Raw genomic sequence first — 18,872 nt, forward strand, 5'->3', positions numbered from 1 at the left:
GTTTACGGACATTTTTATTTTTCCATTTTTTTTAGTTTTTTTTCTAAAAATATCAATAAAATTTATTGTTGGATAAAAAAGCTTGAAAATTTAATAGAAGGCTTCTAGTATTATGTTTCAAAGGCAGATGAAAAATATTAAAAATCGTTAGTCACAGTTTTTTTTTTTAAGCATTTAAAGTTCAAAAAATGACAAAATATGGAAAAATCACGAAAATTTGCAAATTATTTCGAGTTATAAATTCATAAAAATTTTTCTTTTTAAATCTAAGATTTTTATTTTTATTAAAATTTAAGAGTTTATTTTTATAGTCATTTTAAGTACAAATTTGGACGAAATTACATATTAAAAACCTAGGATAACTATTTTAGTTATTTTGTTGTGATTGTATAATATTATTCGTGGGTACTTGAAACTTCTAAAGTATACTATTATATATCTATGATAGTACATTAGTACCACGATTTTTTGTTGATGTATAACGCGTTATAAGTACCTAATAAATATTATGTCTTATACCTAGACTAACATACCGTCTCCGCTCAGAATCGTTTTTCTTATACAATGATATTATATCATTGAATTCAAATTTAATACCATCCATTATACAGTGACCCACTTGTAAAGTTGTAACCTACTGTACAGCAGAGCGAAATCCACTTACCCACCTTTTTTTTTATTATTATTATTATAACCCTCGATATTATGGCTATAACTATGTAATATAATCACATATTATATTATTTACATTTTAATTTGTATACAATTATTATTATTATTATAAGCCTTGGTGTCGTGGCAATGTGGCATATATCTTTTGGTAATCGGAAAAAAAATCCCCCGAAATAAAATCCATAGTCCCCAAAGCAATTATTTATATACAATAATAGTATTGACGTAGGTATTGTACATCATGAAAATACTCATAACTCACTTTAAAATTAAAATATAATATAAAGCCTATGTTATTGCCTAGATAATAATCTTAACTTTAAATTGTATAAGAAGTCAATTCACTCCAGTGGCGTATATAGAAATAAATTTTGGGGTAGGCTATATGCCTGAATAATATGATTGACTATTAAAAGATACTTTAATTCTATAGTAAAATCTAAACAAATTTGCTCCTTATATACCTAGTCGGTTTTAATATTACCTCCCACTAAATATAAATAATTGAGGTGTGACTTATTACTCTTTTTCGTCTAGATAACGTTAATAGTTATTACTTTTACTATAAAATTGATAATCTTAGTATCATATTACATCCAATAAATAAAATTCTCGTGTCACAATGTTAGTTACCATACTCCTCCGAAACGGCTTGACCGATTTTTATGAAATTTTATACGCATATTCAGTATGTCTGAGAATCGGCTACTATCTATTTTTCATACCCCTAAGTGATAAGGGTTGTCCAGAAAAAATAAAAATAGTGTATATTATATATTATTGGTTGCTATTGGTTAATCGGGCATGTTTGTTGATTTGTATTATTATTTTTTGTTAATATATATATTATATATAAATGAATGTTTGTTTGTAGATTAGACCACTGGGAAGAAGATAGGCTAATTTAAAAAGGGTTACATTTGGTTTTTTTACTCATCGAATTTTAGTACAGTTAGGTTAGAATTTTGTATTAATTGATTATATTAATCCATCGTATGTGGAATTAAGTAAAAACGACAAACTTGGTATAACTTTGGTACTTTAGAGTTAAATCATACACTTACGTACAAACAGCACGGGGTCCGCGATCTACCGCAGGTAAGCTGCCTACCTGATAATGTTCTGCTGTGAATCAGGATTTTTATCGTGGGCAACAGAAAAGTTAAGATAAATCTAGAACATCACACACCGAATACTTTAGTCTTTAGTTAAAAAATCATTTAAGATGTTAGGATTCATAAACAAGAATTCGATTAATTTTAAAAATATTAACTCATTTATAATATAATATTATTACTTAATTTCAGTATAATATTTGTCAAATTGAGATTCAACTTACTGTAGGTACTTTTAATTTTTATTACCAAGGGGCAAGATTATTTATTTATAAATAAATAAATAGATAAATATTTTATAGCAATATCATATAATATAATATTATGCAGATACCTATTTATCAATATTATAACAATATAATAATTATCATTCAAATTTTAAATATTTCTATTATTAATAACTATTATTTTTGACTGCTGTACCAAACAGAACGGTTAAGGTATAGCTTTGGGATTTTTTTTTCTGAGTATATTTCTGGATTATTTTCTGGGGGTTTTTTTCCCTAGATAATATTATAATATAGTAATATAGTATTTTTAGGATGTAAGACAATTTTTAAAATAATAAATATACAATATTAGTTTTATTTCTAATAGATAATTTAAAAAATTAATTTTATAAATTATTTATTATAACTATTTAGTCAATCCCCAGTATATTGTTAATGGATTTTTACAGGGATTTTTTTTCAAACTGCCCATCAATCAATGTTAGTGACTCGCAAGGATTTTAGATTCTAATATTTAGACTATAATCTAAACACCTTGAGTGACTCGTCGCTTTTTAAAATAGGTAATAGGTTCAATGTAAATAATGTACATAATATATTATGTACTACAAATTATCGAGACCACGGTTTTATATATTATGTTCTATGTTATAACTTATAACCGAGATAGAGACATATATTGTAAACTCTGAAGTCTGAACCGTGTCATTGTTTAGTCATGTTGGCGGCACTGCGAAACGACGCGTTCGAAATTTACAGTTCCACGAGTGTTGTGCACAACCACTAAGTGCTTACTCCATGAGCCATGACTCACCCTTCCCCGGCGGCCAGCCGAGACCCGTCCTGCCCATCTGCGTAACGACTAACGACCGCCGAGTGCCGACCAGTGACTGCCGTCCGCCATTTTCACGGTCGCCATATCCGCGCGGTCACCGGTCCTTTTTTTTTCATTTTACGATTTTGTAATCTGTACAATTTCTACAAGCATCATTGTTGTAATGTGGTAAACACTATCGCTCGATATTTTGCGCGTAACAAAGTGGATTTTGGTGTTCGGGAAGGGCCAGTTGTAGCGAACGCAGTACATTCACGATGAGTTACAGCAGACCGCCGCCGCGGATTGAGGGCATGGTATCCCTGAAAGTCGACAACCTTACTTACAGGACGACGCCCGAAGACCTGAGGAGAGTTTTTGAGAGGTGTGGAGAAGTTGGAGACATCTACATACCCCGTGATCGGTTTACGCGAGAGAGCAGAGGGTTCGCTTTTGTCAGGTACGTACGACACTTGCTTTGGTAGTGTAGTGTATTGTGTATAATACTACCAGAAAGTGACCGTATCTGATTGATTGTGCAAAAATGATTATAAAACTAAGCATTGAGCTCGATACAGATTAATATTCACCACCACGGGTTGAGCTTCCCTGCTTGTCGGGTTGATGTTCCCTTTGGTGGTAATATAATTATACGCTGTGATCCGTAACTTTGATCTTATCTGATTTGCCAATCTTCTTATTGTGAAATTACCAACTAATAATTTGCTAGTCATATTTAATTGTAATCATATTTTTTACTTTCAGATTTTATGATAAACGTGATGCAGAAGATGCATTAGATGCAATGGATGGTCGCATGCTAGATGGTAGAGAATTACGTGTTCAAATGGCTCGCTATGGACGTCCAACTTCACCATATAGAAGACGGCGCAGGAGGTACAATATTCTGATAATAATAAATAAATCGTTTAATTTTACAGTTTAATATTCGGCTTCTTCAAAACTAAATGTGCAGAAAACCAAAACATCTAATCTATATTAATTCAACCACATATCATCCCTTTTATTGTTGCTTGACATACAAATATTCAACTGTTAAATAATATACTGAAACAATAGTTCTGTAGATTCTTATAATTTACTTAATAGGTATCTAATAAATTAATATATAATTGTTTCATATTAAGATATAGATTTTCAATTTACAAAAAAAAAAAAAATGTTTTTATGACAAGCAACCTTATTACAAGATGGTGAAAAATATTATATAAGTATTTTTTTAATTTTTTATTTAAGACATTAAATTATATTATTATAATTATTATTATATACTTTTTTTTGTAGAATTTAATATTTCCCTTGATTTTGTTTGTTAACACTATTTTTAAGTATTCAATATCTTAATGAATTACCTTTAATTTTTACTTAATACTCTACTTCAGCTTAATATTAAAAAAATTACCTTATTTTGTTAAAAGACTGAGCATTGTTGAAAACCCATTGATAGCAGCGACACTATTTTCAGGTGTGGGGTGTAATTGGGGAGTGGCGGCTGAGTGCTGTGGCTGAGGCTGAGGCTGAGCTAAGGTGTAATAATCGTGCTGACCGCAGTAGAAGGCGAGGGCGTTGTTCCTGCCAATAGCAGATGCATGCTGAGTGCTGACTAGCTGCTGATCAGCCGAGTGCCAGTTGCAGATTTCAGTTTGCTGAATTAAAAAAATAAATAAAACTAAACAAAGCAATCCTGAGTCATCCTGGCAACTCTGTTTAGGGTTAGGAAATAGCTAATTTTTAATTTTTTTCAATGCCCACCTTTTTTCTTTTTATTGCGCTTTAATAGTTTAATCCTTATTAATATTAAATGAAAAATAAATTAAACCCCAACTGGATGGAATTTAATGTGTTTTTATACATAAACATTTTGTATGTTATTTGATTTTAATAGAAATTATTATACCATCAATCATATGTTAATGCTATTGATTTAGGTCTCGTTCGCCTAGACGTCGTTCATACTCAAGGTCCAGGTCTCGTGGCCGTCGTTCACGTTCTTATTCTAGATCACGTTCACGCTCACGTTCTGGTAGTAAAAGTTCAAGAGGACATTCAAAGTCAGCCAGTCGTTCAAGATCATAGGTAAAAACTAATAATTATTTATTTTTAAACTATTTTTATTCATTTGTAATATTTGTTATTAACAGGACGTAGCACACGCATGTGTTGTCTCAGTCTTAAAATTGCATAACAGCAAATTTTGTGCTCAGCAGATCTTTTTATTGGTAAGATTATTATCTAGGCAATTGCATATGCTTTTTATTCTAATTTAATTTTTAAATGAGATGAGTATTTAAAAATTGTTAATTGTTAGTGCATCTGAAAATACTCGCTTTAAAATTAAAATATAATAAAAAGCCCATTAGGTTGCTTAGGTAATAATCTTACTTTTAGATACAAGAGGTCAATTTACTAATTTTTTAACTAACAGGGCGAAATGTGATCTGCTGAGCGCAAAATTGTCTTATGTTATACACTTGTAAGACAGGCAAAACATGCGGATCCCACGTCCTCTTAAAATTATTGTATTGATAAATCAGTAATTGTTCAAATAAGTTTTTATTATTTTAATCAATATTCTGTTATATTATATAAATTATTTAGTATTTTAGTTGTACTATATATTGTCTCATTTTTTATAAACTTGTTAAATAATTAATACAAATATTACATATTGATTTGTATTTCATAAATTAAACTTCCAGTGAAGATATTAGTTATCTATGGTTGAACTCTAATTCAAGCATCAATAATTACATATCAATAGGGCTCGGATTTTAAAGCATAATAAATAACAAAAAAGCACAAAATTGTTTTAAAAAAGCAAAAATGAAGCATATTTATTTTTTAAAAAAGCAAAAAAAAGCATGACTAAAAATTAACATGAATTAGTTATAATTTTATAAAACTGAATAAAAAAAAATTGAAAAATTAATTTAAATTAAAAAAAGAATTTACTACCATGTATTTGGGAAGATTTTCAGAAGTGAAACTGACTATTGTCTGACATATACAGACATAGAAAACGAACGCTCTACATCCACTGAAGTGATCGGTGCATACTTCATGCAAGAGGTTTCGTTTAAATCAAATCCATGATAATTAATTTTGTCTGATGAAACGCCACACAGTATAGTATTAATGTCCAGTAATTGTTTTCAGCCTTTGTTTTTCAAAAGAACACGATATAGCTTACCAGAAATAGCAGTTGCAATATCTCCATGAGCTTCATTTAACTTTTTTTCTGCATCTAAGACAATATTTATACATGTTGTCAATGATTTGCCTAAAATTATTCATATGATTTAGTATTATGATGATAATTGTTTAAATACTTGTTAAAAGTTACCTTTTCCCTCTAATGTTATAATAATATCAGAAATCCAAAGTTGGTTGAAATATACACAATATTTGATTGAAGAGATACATTTTGAAATAGTTGTTTCACTACTTTAACACATTGAGATTCTTCTTCGAAGTCTTCAATTACACTTTTTAATTCATTAAAATATTTACAATAATACTGGACAGCTTTAGATCTGTAGATCGATAATCTATAAATTTAAGGACGTTTCTCACTAATGGTACGGTCACGGTCATTATTGCGGGTTTTCACATCTATTAAGTAAATAAACATTTTTATTTTTATAGCATAACAGACATAAAAATTCCACAGTTAGAATAACTGAAAAAAGCAAAAATAAATTTGTTTATTTGGAATCAGATTGACGTGAAACGAATATATGTATAAAAATTAGATTTCTATCTTAAATATATAAAAAGAAGCATTTCCTTTAAAATCCGAGCCCTACATATCAATAATAAAAAAAAAATTTAATTATTTTATTTAAAAACTTTAATTTTGATTTAATTTCTTACAGGTGTGAATTTTTCAAAAATGTATATGGAAAAAACCTATGAAACAACAGCCACATCAATAATTTGTTTACACTATTATAATGATGAAAAATATTTCACGCCATTTATAAACCTCTGAAATATTTATGTTCTTTAATAAATAAACAATCATCATTTTGTAGCCTAAATCTTAGTTTTTTAAAGTAATAAATAAGATAATATTTTATTTTTTAAAATATAACCTAATTATTAAAGTATCATCCATAAAATCATAAAAGTACCTTATATTGTAGTTATAATTTGGGGCTAGGGCACTAAGGATAATATCTTCTTAGTTTACTGTGATAATAACAGTTAACAAGTAGACATTTTATCTCGGGTAATATGCATACAATTTTAAATATACTTTGATTCTCGATGAACTAGTTTTTGCTGTACCATGTAAGAGATAAGGATTAGAGCCTTTATTTTATTACCACTTACTGCTGCATATATTTCATCAATTGATTACTATATTTTTGGTCCATCCTAAAGGTGATAACCACTATTTTGAATACCCTCGAAATCATAAATAAACATTGATTGTAGCTAGTATATTTATTAATGTAACATTTATATATTCTCGGTAGTCCAATTAAAAAAAATCTAAACGTAAACAATGTAAATGTAATGATCTAAATTAATGGCTTAAACTTAAAGAAAATTGTGTTTAGTATTTTTAACTTTAACAAAAACTGGAAAATAATTGGTTTGATCAAAAACCAAGTATTTTATCCCTGATTTGTATTTTAAATCCAGCCTTATGATTTTATATTCAATTTTAATATGTTAGGCTATATTTATAATTAATAGTATATTTAGTGCATTTGAATACTATTTATGTATTTATAAATATGTTCATTGTTCCATGGACAATTTGCTATTATATTAAAGCTTAATTTTTTACAATTGAATATTGTGTATTTTAATTCTTATGTGATCATCATATTTATGTTTCCTTATATCTATCAAAAATTATATTAAATTAGTGCATAATTATACATTCACTTAACATATTTGATAATATTCCTATTAAAATGAAAAATGTATTGTGTATGATAAACAATGTTTATCATGACTAATTGGGTAATTTCATGGTTATTGCACATGTTATCAAACAAAAATAAAATTGCAGCGTAAAGGTACTATCCATAGCGTGACAAATTAGATAAGTATCATCACAGTTATACTAGTTTGGCGCAGTAGATGTACGCATTTCCAGCCTATATCGTAGTTCTCTACTTCTCATTGGTTGATTTTGTTCTGTGTTATATATTTATATGTATCTTATGATTGACAGCCAATAAGAAGTGGAGAACTATGATATAGCCGAAGTAAAGAGCGGAGGATGCGTTTTAAAATACTGTGATGATACCTATCTAATTTGTCATGGTCCATAGCATAACCAGTGGCGTGCCGAACTGACAAGCAGACCTGAGGCAAACTATACAATTTGATCCCCCTCCCTACCACCAACAGTTTTTTCACTATTTTTTTTTATTCAAAATAATAAATATTAAGTTTTTTTAGGTATAAGTTGCACATCTATACTAACACACCCACCCACCCACCCAAATTTCCCTTGAGGCAACTGCCTCAAAAAATTACTGTTCGGCACGCCACTGGTATAACCGGTATAGGTTGTGCCCTTATGCTTCCATTTTAATTCCTTAACGCGATAAAATGATAATATAGTGGGGGTACTATTGCAATAACCTTGTATATTTAAGCCAGGGACTGGAACCTTTATGATTTTATCGGTTTGGGTTTCGGTTTTCAAAAATATCGAATTTCGGTTTCGGTTAATACCGGTTTTAACCCTTATTATTTGATTTATTTTTTATCAATAAAGTACTATGTAAAAAAAAATGAATATAATATTAATAACCTCTTTTTAGTGACAGGTATTTGTAATTAAGTGTAAATATTTCAGAATTTAGGTAATATTATAAAAAATGAATTATTATAAAATTATAAATTAAAATAAATAAATACATTTTAATATTAAAAACAAATAAGAATGAATTTTTAACACACTTGGGTGACCCATGTTTCAGTTTGATATAATAATTTATAGGGGGACGAGGTGGCCGAGCGGTCAACGCGTCGACTTCGGCACAGCCGGTCCGGGTTCGATTCCCGGCCATCGGGCGGCATTTTTCTCCGGGCAAGTCACGGTGTCCGGAGAACAAGTGCTGCCATCCCCCACCCGGGCAATGACAGATACCTACGGGTGCCCACTAAAAAATTCTGCCCACGTGTTCCAAACAAACAAACCTACAGTTCCACCCCCCACAGTACCAAAGGCTAATGACCTAAGTTGTCGAAGCCTCAACCAAAAAAAAAAAATAATTTATAACTTATATATAAAAATATAAATTTAAACAATATATACCGCTCTAATGAAGACGGAAGAAAAGTTTAGTAGAATTGTCCTACAGAGCATAGTATAGAGAAAAGAGTTAACGATACCCGCATTACGTTTAGGTATTTAATATATTATCAATGCAGGCGTATTAGTAAGGTAACAATTATAATTTATATGATAACTTATTCTGAATTCTGAATCACTTATAAACGTCCAAATTACTATTATTTTCAGAAATTATACATCAGCTATTGCGAATTGCAATTCAATAATAATATTGATATCGATTACATGGAAATTAGAATTTGGATTTTTGGTATTTCTTTTATGACAATTCTGTTGTACTTGTACACATAATAATATTCTTATTTCTTAGCATTGATAAACTTTTATAGGTCTACATTTTCTATAATTATTTATTATTACTAATAATTAGTTATTACTAACTTACACCATAGATAAAATATCTATTGGATTTTAGAACCGAAAAAAACTGTAAAAACCTCATCAAAATATAGGTTTCGGTTCCTAAAAAATGTATTTGAGGGTTCCGGTTCCCAATATTCAAAGGGTTCCGGTTTTTTTCGGTACGGTTCCAGTCCTTGATTTAAGCCATGGGTAATTTATTACTATGATCAGAGTATCCCAAATCCTAAATGGACTAATAAACAATTACCATATGTCTATATTGTACTAATATTAAATTAAATTAACATAGGATATAGTACCTAAATAGAATATTTGATTCATAAGAGTGATTATTTAATAATCTTGGAATGATTTTGTCATTATTAATGAGTACGTAATGACGAATTTGATGTTGGTCACGGACTAAGATATAATAGGATAGATATATATCTTAGTCCGTGATGTTAGTTAAATTGAATCAGAGGCCTATTTAAGGGGGCACGTACCCCTCACCCCCCTATTTGTATATTTTATACTTTTTTATTATTAGTATTAACCTCTCTTACTAAATAAATGTTATGATTTTATATCAAACACACTTATTTTGGTTATTTGGTTATAAATTAAGACATTATTTTGAGATGTCCCCCCCCCCTTTAGATGTCCTCAGACCATTAGACATTTTTAAATACGCCTTGATTATTGTAAGTAATCACCTAATAGTAATAAGTTATCATTACAATTATTACACATCAGAGTATCGATAGCATTTTTTTGGGTGAGGGGGGGAGCTCTATAGCCTTTTTTTGTGGTATCAACGACGCTGCCGTAACTTCTTGCGAATTACTTCGCATAAGGGCTATAATGATTCATGTACAGGACATATACTTTACAAATATAACTATAGAAAAATGTAATGGAACAAAATATAAGAAGCACATTATAAAGTAAAATATAAATAAATAATATACCATACATCATGACAAAATAAATAGGTATGCTATCAACGTAGCTAATATTGGTCGAGAACGCGCACCCCTCCCGCACTTCACCAAGAACTGTGACGTAAGCCGTTCTCACCAGCAGAAATAATAATAATAATAATAATAAATATAATAATAATAGTATATAATATCGGAGAACGGATGACGTAGTTTTGTGGTGGGAGAACACGCAGTTGCGTATCACAAAGTTGATAGCATACCTATATATTTTGTCATGCCATACATCATATTATTATCAATTACATATTTTGTATTTAAATTAAATATATAAAAAAAAAAAACATTTTAAATGGGAAATTATTACTATAGTATAAAGTTTAAACGCATGCTTTTATGGGCAAATATATTAAGAACCTCGTCAGATTTAATAATATTAGCTAAGTCCCTTTCAATATGAACTTTGAAGTAACGATAGATTTTAAAATCTATCGTTTGTCATGGAATTTCTTAGCCGTATTTTATTCATTGCATTGCTGAATGTGATCTTTCACAAGAAGCAGAAATTATTGAAATTGTATGTGCTACTTGTAAAAGTTTATATAAATTTGGAAAATTTTTTTTTTAAATTTCTTGATACAATAATAGCATCTATGTCAAAATCATCTTTATCAATACAGTTCTTCACAATTAGAATTTTTTATTTAAAATTTTAATCATCAAATATATTCTTCGGACATCAAAATAAATAATAGAAAATGTTTTCAGTTCTCACATATATATGGGCGCTATACAACAGTAAACTTTTACACAAGGGCCTAAACAAAGGCTATAGCCCGCTTAGCCCCCACCATTATACGCCTATGTACAGAACCAACTATTATTATATTTTTATGAATAATTATTTCTCAACCAAATCTCGTTGTATAATTAGCGATGACACTATCTCCACGAATGTCAGGACCATGAACTTCATGTAGGTATATCACATCGGAAAACAATATATAAAGTGAACAAAGTCTATAAGCTCAAAGCCATAAATAGAACTAGATAGTCAGGTCCCAGCTGTTAACACAATTATGCCATAATTCAGAATAGTGCACGTTATATACATATAAATTATGTGTATAATTCAATATTTAGATCACAGACATTCTGATAATATAATATACATATATATAATAACTATATGTATAACTATATATATTTCTTTAGAGTAGCTTTTTAGTTAGCTGAGATAGTAGGCATGATGAATTTAATAAATAAATCATTTTTCCCCGCATCTTTTCGCAGCTTAATTTGAGACATAATTTTAGAAAAATATTGCCGTTAGTCTGATCAGATGCAATACGAATATCCTACAATTTCGCGAATCGCGATACCTACCATAATAATTTCTGTTTTAATTTTACAACTTCAAAAACATATAGTTAGTAATGATTGTGTTTTGTTTATTGGTTTACCTAAAAGAAGGACAGATAGGCATTAGATATTACATTTATAGACCAATGTTGTTAAATAAACCATCAACAGTACAGGCGTCACTTAACTGACCGGGTAATGTAGACAATTTTTATATACATTAAATAAGGTAATATTACGAGCTGTTTATTGGTAGTCAATAAGCTCAGAATAGACTAGCTAAACGTTAGTTCCAGGAAAAGCAATTTTAATAATCATTATCTTCAATTTTTGACTGTAACTGCTCAATCTTAGCACTAAAGAAATAAGGGGGCTGCAGTCGGACGTTGGTCATGTCTTAAAGAAATAAATACAGGAAATTTAACATGATGACATCAAAATGACTCGTAAGTGTTTAAATTAAACGCACATAAGAGCGTGTGAGTCTAATCTGTGATCGTTTTTGGTCAATATTTCCTAGAAATGTCCTGAAATATAAGACACTAGGCCCACACAATACCACCCAGTAGGTCAGTTGTTATTTATATTCGACGTCAGTTACTCGTAACTCATGTATGCGTAGGCATTGACAGTGATATTACATTAGATAAACTTTTTTCGATTTAAAAAAGTGGTCGTTGGACCAAAAAGTCAGACAAAACTGAAGGAATTAAAATTTGTCTAACTCATTTAAATTGATTAACAAGTTGACTAAGTTATTATAGAAGCGATTTTGAATATCTATTTTTTCAACAGTGATATCTATGAATAAAAATAAGATATTTTTTAATTATATTATTTGTTATGACACTAAAAATAATCGGAGTATTAAAAATCACATTTATTCAATCTAGTAAACTTACTTAATTAATCATAATCTGTTTTCAAAACTAAAAGCCATATCAAACCAAACCGTCTAAAACTAAAAACCACTTGTTTTTCATCGACTGTCACCCCTTTAAAGTGACTTCTTCAGAAATAACTTCAGGAAGTTGGTTAGAGAGAAGATCGTGTTTTAATTCAATAGTAGGTATCACACTTTTTATTTTCTACTATATTAGATTGCCGACGCCCGACACGCATTGAGCTATACTTTTGCTGAGTAAATTTACTTTATCCACAATTTTATTGAGTTTGTCATCAGGTACGATAGTACCTAGCCGAAACAGACAATACGAAATTCAAGGTTAAAAACTTTATTGTAATAACACCTAGAGCTGTATCAAGCAATTCAGCGTTCCGGGGGAAAATTTTTTAGCGCCCCTATTCCCTACAATTTAACTACCAACCGTTTTCTTATTAAATAAATTTCCATATTACCACAAACCACGAAAACTAACTAAAATATAATATTGATAACAAATTAATCATTAACAATTAATACCTATATAAAAAGGTGGGTAAGTGGATGTCGCTCTGCTGTATAGTAGTTTACAAGTGGGTCACTGTAATGGATGGTGTTAAATTTGAATTCAATGATATGATATCATAGTATAAGAAAAACGATTCTGAGCGAAAACGGTCAGTCAGCCTACTATGATGATATTAAGGTGACTAAAGTAATTTATATATAACCTATTTACGTGGAACCTTGTTTTAAATTTTCAATCCTTACCTATAAAAGTTGAACATTTTATACATTTTTAACTACAAAATAACTATTTAATTTTGAATTTGATACATTTTGTCGAAATTCAAAATTTAAATGCTTATAAAAAAAAATTGTGCCTATGTATTATTAATATTTTTCAACTGCTGTTGTAATAATACATCAGGAGCCTTGCATTAAATGTTTACACTTTTTTACCCATTAAATACAATTTTATTGATATTTATAGAAAAAAAAAACTAAAAAAATTGAAAACTTACAATGTCCGTGAACAGCTCAAAAAGAGTCAAATTATTTTCAAAATTGAATGGTGTATAGAAAATGAAAATATAAACATACAGTGAAATTTTCAAGTGTCTACAGTCATTCGTATTTTCATTACGATAAAATAAGGAAATCGTTACATGAGAAATCGAGTAAATATAAAATGTTGTAAAAATATGAATTTAAAACGCTCATAAAAATTTAATTTGACTTTATTGTAGACATTTTTTTTCGATAAAGGTAGACAAACTTATGAGCAATATTGTATATCATTTTCAAATCTTAGATTTAAAAAGAAAAATTTTTATGAATTTCTAACTCAAAATAATTTGGAAATTTTCGTCATTTTTACGTATTTTGTCGATATTTGAACTTTAAATGCTTATAAAAAAAATTGTGAATATGGATTTTTAATATTTTTCATCTGTCTTTTAAACAATATATTATTAGGAGATCTCTATTAATTTTCAAGCTTTTGTACCCAACAAATAAAGTTTTATTGATATTTATAGAATAAAAAATTAAAAAAATTTTAAATTGAAAATGTTCCTAAACAGCTCAAAATAAGTCAAAATATTTTTAAAAAGGCATGGTGCAGGTATAAATAATGCTAAAATGACTAAATGTTTATATAGTTAAACATTTAGTCAAAATTTCACGTATCTACAGTCATTTGTTTTAGAGTCACACCAAAAACCAAAATTGATTTTCGTGAATATGTTCGTTTTTCCTTAATTTTTTATTTGTTTTTCACAGCGCTTTTGAAAACTACTCGAAAATTTTTACTTTTGACCACCCAAAGTTCCAACTAGATTCACTTTCCTATCAGAAAAGATACTCTTGAAGTAAATCCTAGCATTTTTACTGTCCAAAAGGTGATGACAGACAAAAAAAAATAAAAAAAAAAACACACATTATTGTAAAATCAATAAATTCATCGTTTCACTCAGAATCTAAAACACTGATTCAAATTGTGTCCAATTGTGCACGATTACAATACTTGTCCAAATATATAATAATTCAGTTACAATCAGTGATAAATGATAATGCGAATACCAAGTCATACGCATACGCCCGTATAAATATAATAATATAATATTATTATTAATAGTCACAACAATTTTACACTATTTATTAAAATCAATATTACATATTTGTATATAGACAGCTATTAAATTCGTAGAATGATAATGATAATTACATAATTTTAATAATTATTGATAACTTAAAAAAAATACAGTTCCTGATTTGAAAAAAAGATGTTTATTTCGGATATCTATTTTATATTTACTCTATGCGAATAATAATAATATAAATAGGTAGAAAATTAGGGGCCCCCAATTACCATAATTAAGCCGGGGCCCCGTCCGCAATTGCGGACTAGCGGTCCGGGCCAGTCCGATCCTGTATGTGACAAATATAAATCCCTCGGCGCCAGCAGTCCAGCTCACCTTTCCAGAGGCTTGAACACACTAAATTTCAACGCTATAGTAAGCCAAAAATGTGCGAATGCCGTATTGCGACAAAATAAAAACTCGAAATTAAAACTTATTCAACATAAAATTCGATATTTATTTATTTTTATTAAAACGTTTTTTATCACTTTTATCCATGTATAAATAACGAAAAATGTGCAGTTTTCGCACTATTCGCAGTACTGATCTATGTAAATTGAACCGGTTTTAGCGTGTTCTCGCTTGCGATGTGTATTAGGCCTATAGGGGACACCACAATAAAAAAAACGCGCCTCGTGTAATACCTCATTAATACCTCATGCTTTTAAACAAAATGGAGTATGTGAATAAAATTTTATTGATATTTATAGAAAAAAAAAACTAAAAAAATGGAAACTGAAAATGTCCGTGCACAGTTCAAAATAAGTCAAAATATTTGTTATGGTGTATAGAAAATGCTAATATATACATTCAGTCAAAATTTCATGTACCAACGGACATTTGTTTTAAAGTTGCACCAAAAACCAAAATCCATTTTCTCGAAAACAGATTTTGCTTAAAAATTCCCGTTTTTCCTTAATTTTTCTTTTGTTTTTCACGTCGCACGTGGCAGATTTTTAAATTGGCACCCGTAGGTATCTGCCATACCCGGGTGGGGGATGACGGCACTTGTTCTCCGGACACCGTGATTTGCCCGAAGAAATATGCGTAATGTAGTATTGTTATGGTATTAACGGATATATTATACTTTAACGACGATTGACTATCGTTTTGTTACTAATTTATTACCTATGTCCTATAATGACATATTATATTTTAGAAGCATATTATAAATTATTATTCTTTAACTAATTTGTACAAAAAATGATATAAGTATTAAAGATTTTACGGTTTCTAGATTTATGTCGACTAAAGTTATCAGTGGGGGGCTTTGCCCCCACACCCCTTCCATTCATACAACTGTATACACCTTCTCATTAATCTTAATATAAATAATAACCTATAGTCCTATAACATAATACACTTAAATCTATATTATTATTATGACAGGTACCTATGTATTATTATTATTATTTTGATAAGGTCTTAAGGTCGCTCCACACCATGCATGTTTCGCGTTTCACGTTTCGTGTTTTACGTTTCGTAGTGTTTCGTTCAGTTTTCGGTTTACTGTTGCTTAGTACGATTATTTCGTGTGAACATACAGGTTGTTTATTCTTTTTTATTTAAATAAAAATGAATAGTGATAGCGAAGATGAATTATCAATCGCCAGTGCAATTTATATTGTATTGACTTCAAAACTAAAAAAAAATAAAAAAACCAAAAACACGAAGATGGTGGACTACAATTTTATTTAAAAATCGAGATCTGTATGTATAATATTTATTTTAATAATATCCTATACATATATATATTCTATATAAATGTTGTAGATACAGTGGTAATAAATTAATGAATGACCTATCATACGAGTGTTCTGCAGTGTTTTCCATGGAAAATTCGAAAATTTTTGTCGAATGACTTCGGCAGATTTTGAATATTTACTTAATTGAATAAAATTAGTCCATCTATTTCTTAACAAGACGTAGTATAACGAGGCGGTAAAATTGACGAAATCAAAGGACCCGAAAATATTTTTCGTGCTGTTTCGTGTCGTTTCCTTGTATTTCGTTGGGTTTCGTGTTGTTTCGCGTTTCTGCCATATTCATTGTCATCTCAAAATACTGCAACATTAAATTATGCACAATAACCATTTCCTTCGCCATCTCAAAATACAACATTAAATTATTTACAACAACCATATGCATTGTCTTCTCAAAATACTACAACATTAAATTATGCACAACAACCATTTCCTTCGCCATCTCAATGCTCAACATTCAGTCATACATCGAAGCCATCTCCATCCAATTCCTCGACACCCAGTCGTTCATCACTAATATCTCCACCACTCAACAACCAAACAGAGGCGTCAACTAAAGTTATTGAAGGGACATTGGACTATGATTGGTTAAATCAAAATTTAAAATAAAAATACTAATTAAAACATTTTTCAGCAATATCTAATTATGTTAAATACTATTAAATATTTATTAATTTACAATAAATTACCTTTACTTGATCAGAAAGTTTTGTTTTCAATGCTTCACACACTTCAATTATTATTAATGAAATAACTTGAGGTGACATTTTGAACAAGTGGCTTAAACTTTGGTAACTATCTCCACTGGCCAAAAACCGTAAAGTTACAGCTAAACGCTCCCGAGCAGGTATAGATTTTCTTAAGTGAGTGTCTTGTTAAGAAATAGATGGACTAATTAAATTAAGTAAATATTCAAAATCTGCCGAAGTCATTCGACAAAAATTTTCGAATTTTCCATGGAAAACACTGCAGAACACTCGTATGATAGGTCATTCATTAATTTATTACCACTGTATCTACAACATTTATATAGAATATATATATGTATAGGATATTATTTAAATAAATATTATACATACAGATCTCGATTTTTCAATAAAGTTGTAGTCCACCATCTTCGTGTTTTTGGTTTTTTTTTTTTTTTTTTTTTTTAGTTTTGAAGCCAATACAATATAAATTGCACTGGCGATTGATAATTCATCTTCGCTATCACTATTCATTTTTATTTAAATAAAAAAGAATAAACAACCTGTATGTTCACACGAAATAATCGTACTAATCAACAGTAAACCGAAAACTGAACGAAACACTACGAAACGTAAAACACGAAACGCGAAACATGCATAGTGTGGAGCGACCTTTAGAAATAAATGTATCCAATTACCTTGTGGCACAATATTATGATTAATAAAAATTTGATTTTGCTATCAAAAATTTAGGGGTGCTCATATGAATTTTGGGGGTGTAACAAGCACATAAACATCAATATTAATTGTATATTTCATTTGAGAAATATTTAATAGATAATATATTCTTTATCCTATTGACAATGGCGCAACTAGGGATATGCTGAGGGGACTTGTGCACACACCCCCCCCCCCACCAAAAAAAAAAAAACTTTTTCCATTACATTTTGATTATTTTGAAGTAAGAACTATCAATTAATACAAAAATATTGTACTATACCAATATACTTATTTTATATTGAGGAATAAAATATATAGGTACTAATAACATAATAATATTATGAAATAATCTTTAGTTTATTTAATGTGTTGTACAGAACGGGTCACAGATACGCAGTTATTACTTATTTGTGTAACAATAGTCATACTAATATTATTATATAATCGGTTGATGGAATAACTTTGAACACAGGATAACGACATTTTATCTTTATCTTTGGCAGGATGAAAGACTACCTATGAATGTGAGCGCGTTGACAGCGTCTCCTTGTTTGTAATTTGTTATTGAAGTGTATTGATTATTTAATTATACTATTATAATAGGAATCATTTATAAGAAAATATTATTGTTTTTTTTCAATTGCTTACATGTTTGTGTATCTTACAAAAGGCGCCTCACGCATGTCTGAAAAAATATTTTTTAAATGTGATTTTGTCTTGAAGGGTATAAAGGCGGGTTCACAACTACCCGTGTCGTGTCGTGTCGTGTGAATTGTGAATTTCGAATCAGGACGATACCAACTTGGTATCTAATCAAAATATAATAGATACCATAGGTATTAGATAGATAAGAT

At 29.4% G+C, this 18,872-nt stretch overlaps 2 protein-coding genes across 13 annotated transcripts in view; one reads left to right on the top strand and one right to left on the bottom strand.

Moving 5' to 3' along the window:
- The window catches only part of LOC100161639 (calcium/calmodulin-dependent protein kinase type II alpha chain), a 136,897-nt gene that overhangs the window by 97,280 nt on the left and 20,745 nt on the right, over positions 1–18,872 (bottom strand). The gene's annotated exons all lie outside the window — the stretch shown is intronic.
- On the top strand, positions 2,916–6,892 carry LOC100165993 (serine/arginine rich splicing factor-like). Its single transcript, NM_001162213.2, is given in 4 exon segments — positions 2,916–3,291; positions 3,597–3,728; positions 4,781–4,928; positions 6,728–6,892. Coding segments are annotated over 3 exon segments (462 nt in total). The 5' UTR covers positions 2,916–3,109; the 3' UTR covers positions 6,728–6,892.

This window comes from Acyrthosiphon pisum, chromosome A2, assembly GCF_005508785.2.
Source record: "Acyrthosiphon pisum isolate AL4f chromosome A2, pea_aphid_22Mar2018_4r6ur, whole genome shotgun sequence".
NCBI lineage: Eukaryota > Metazoa > Arthropoda > Insecta > Hemiptera > Aphididae > Acyrthosiphon > Acyrthosiphon pisum.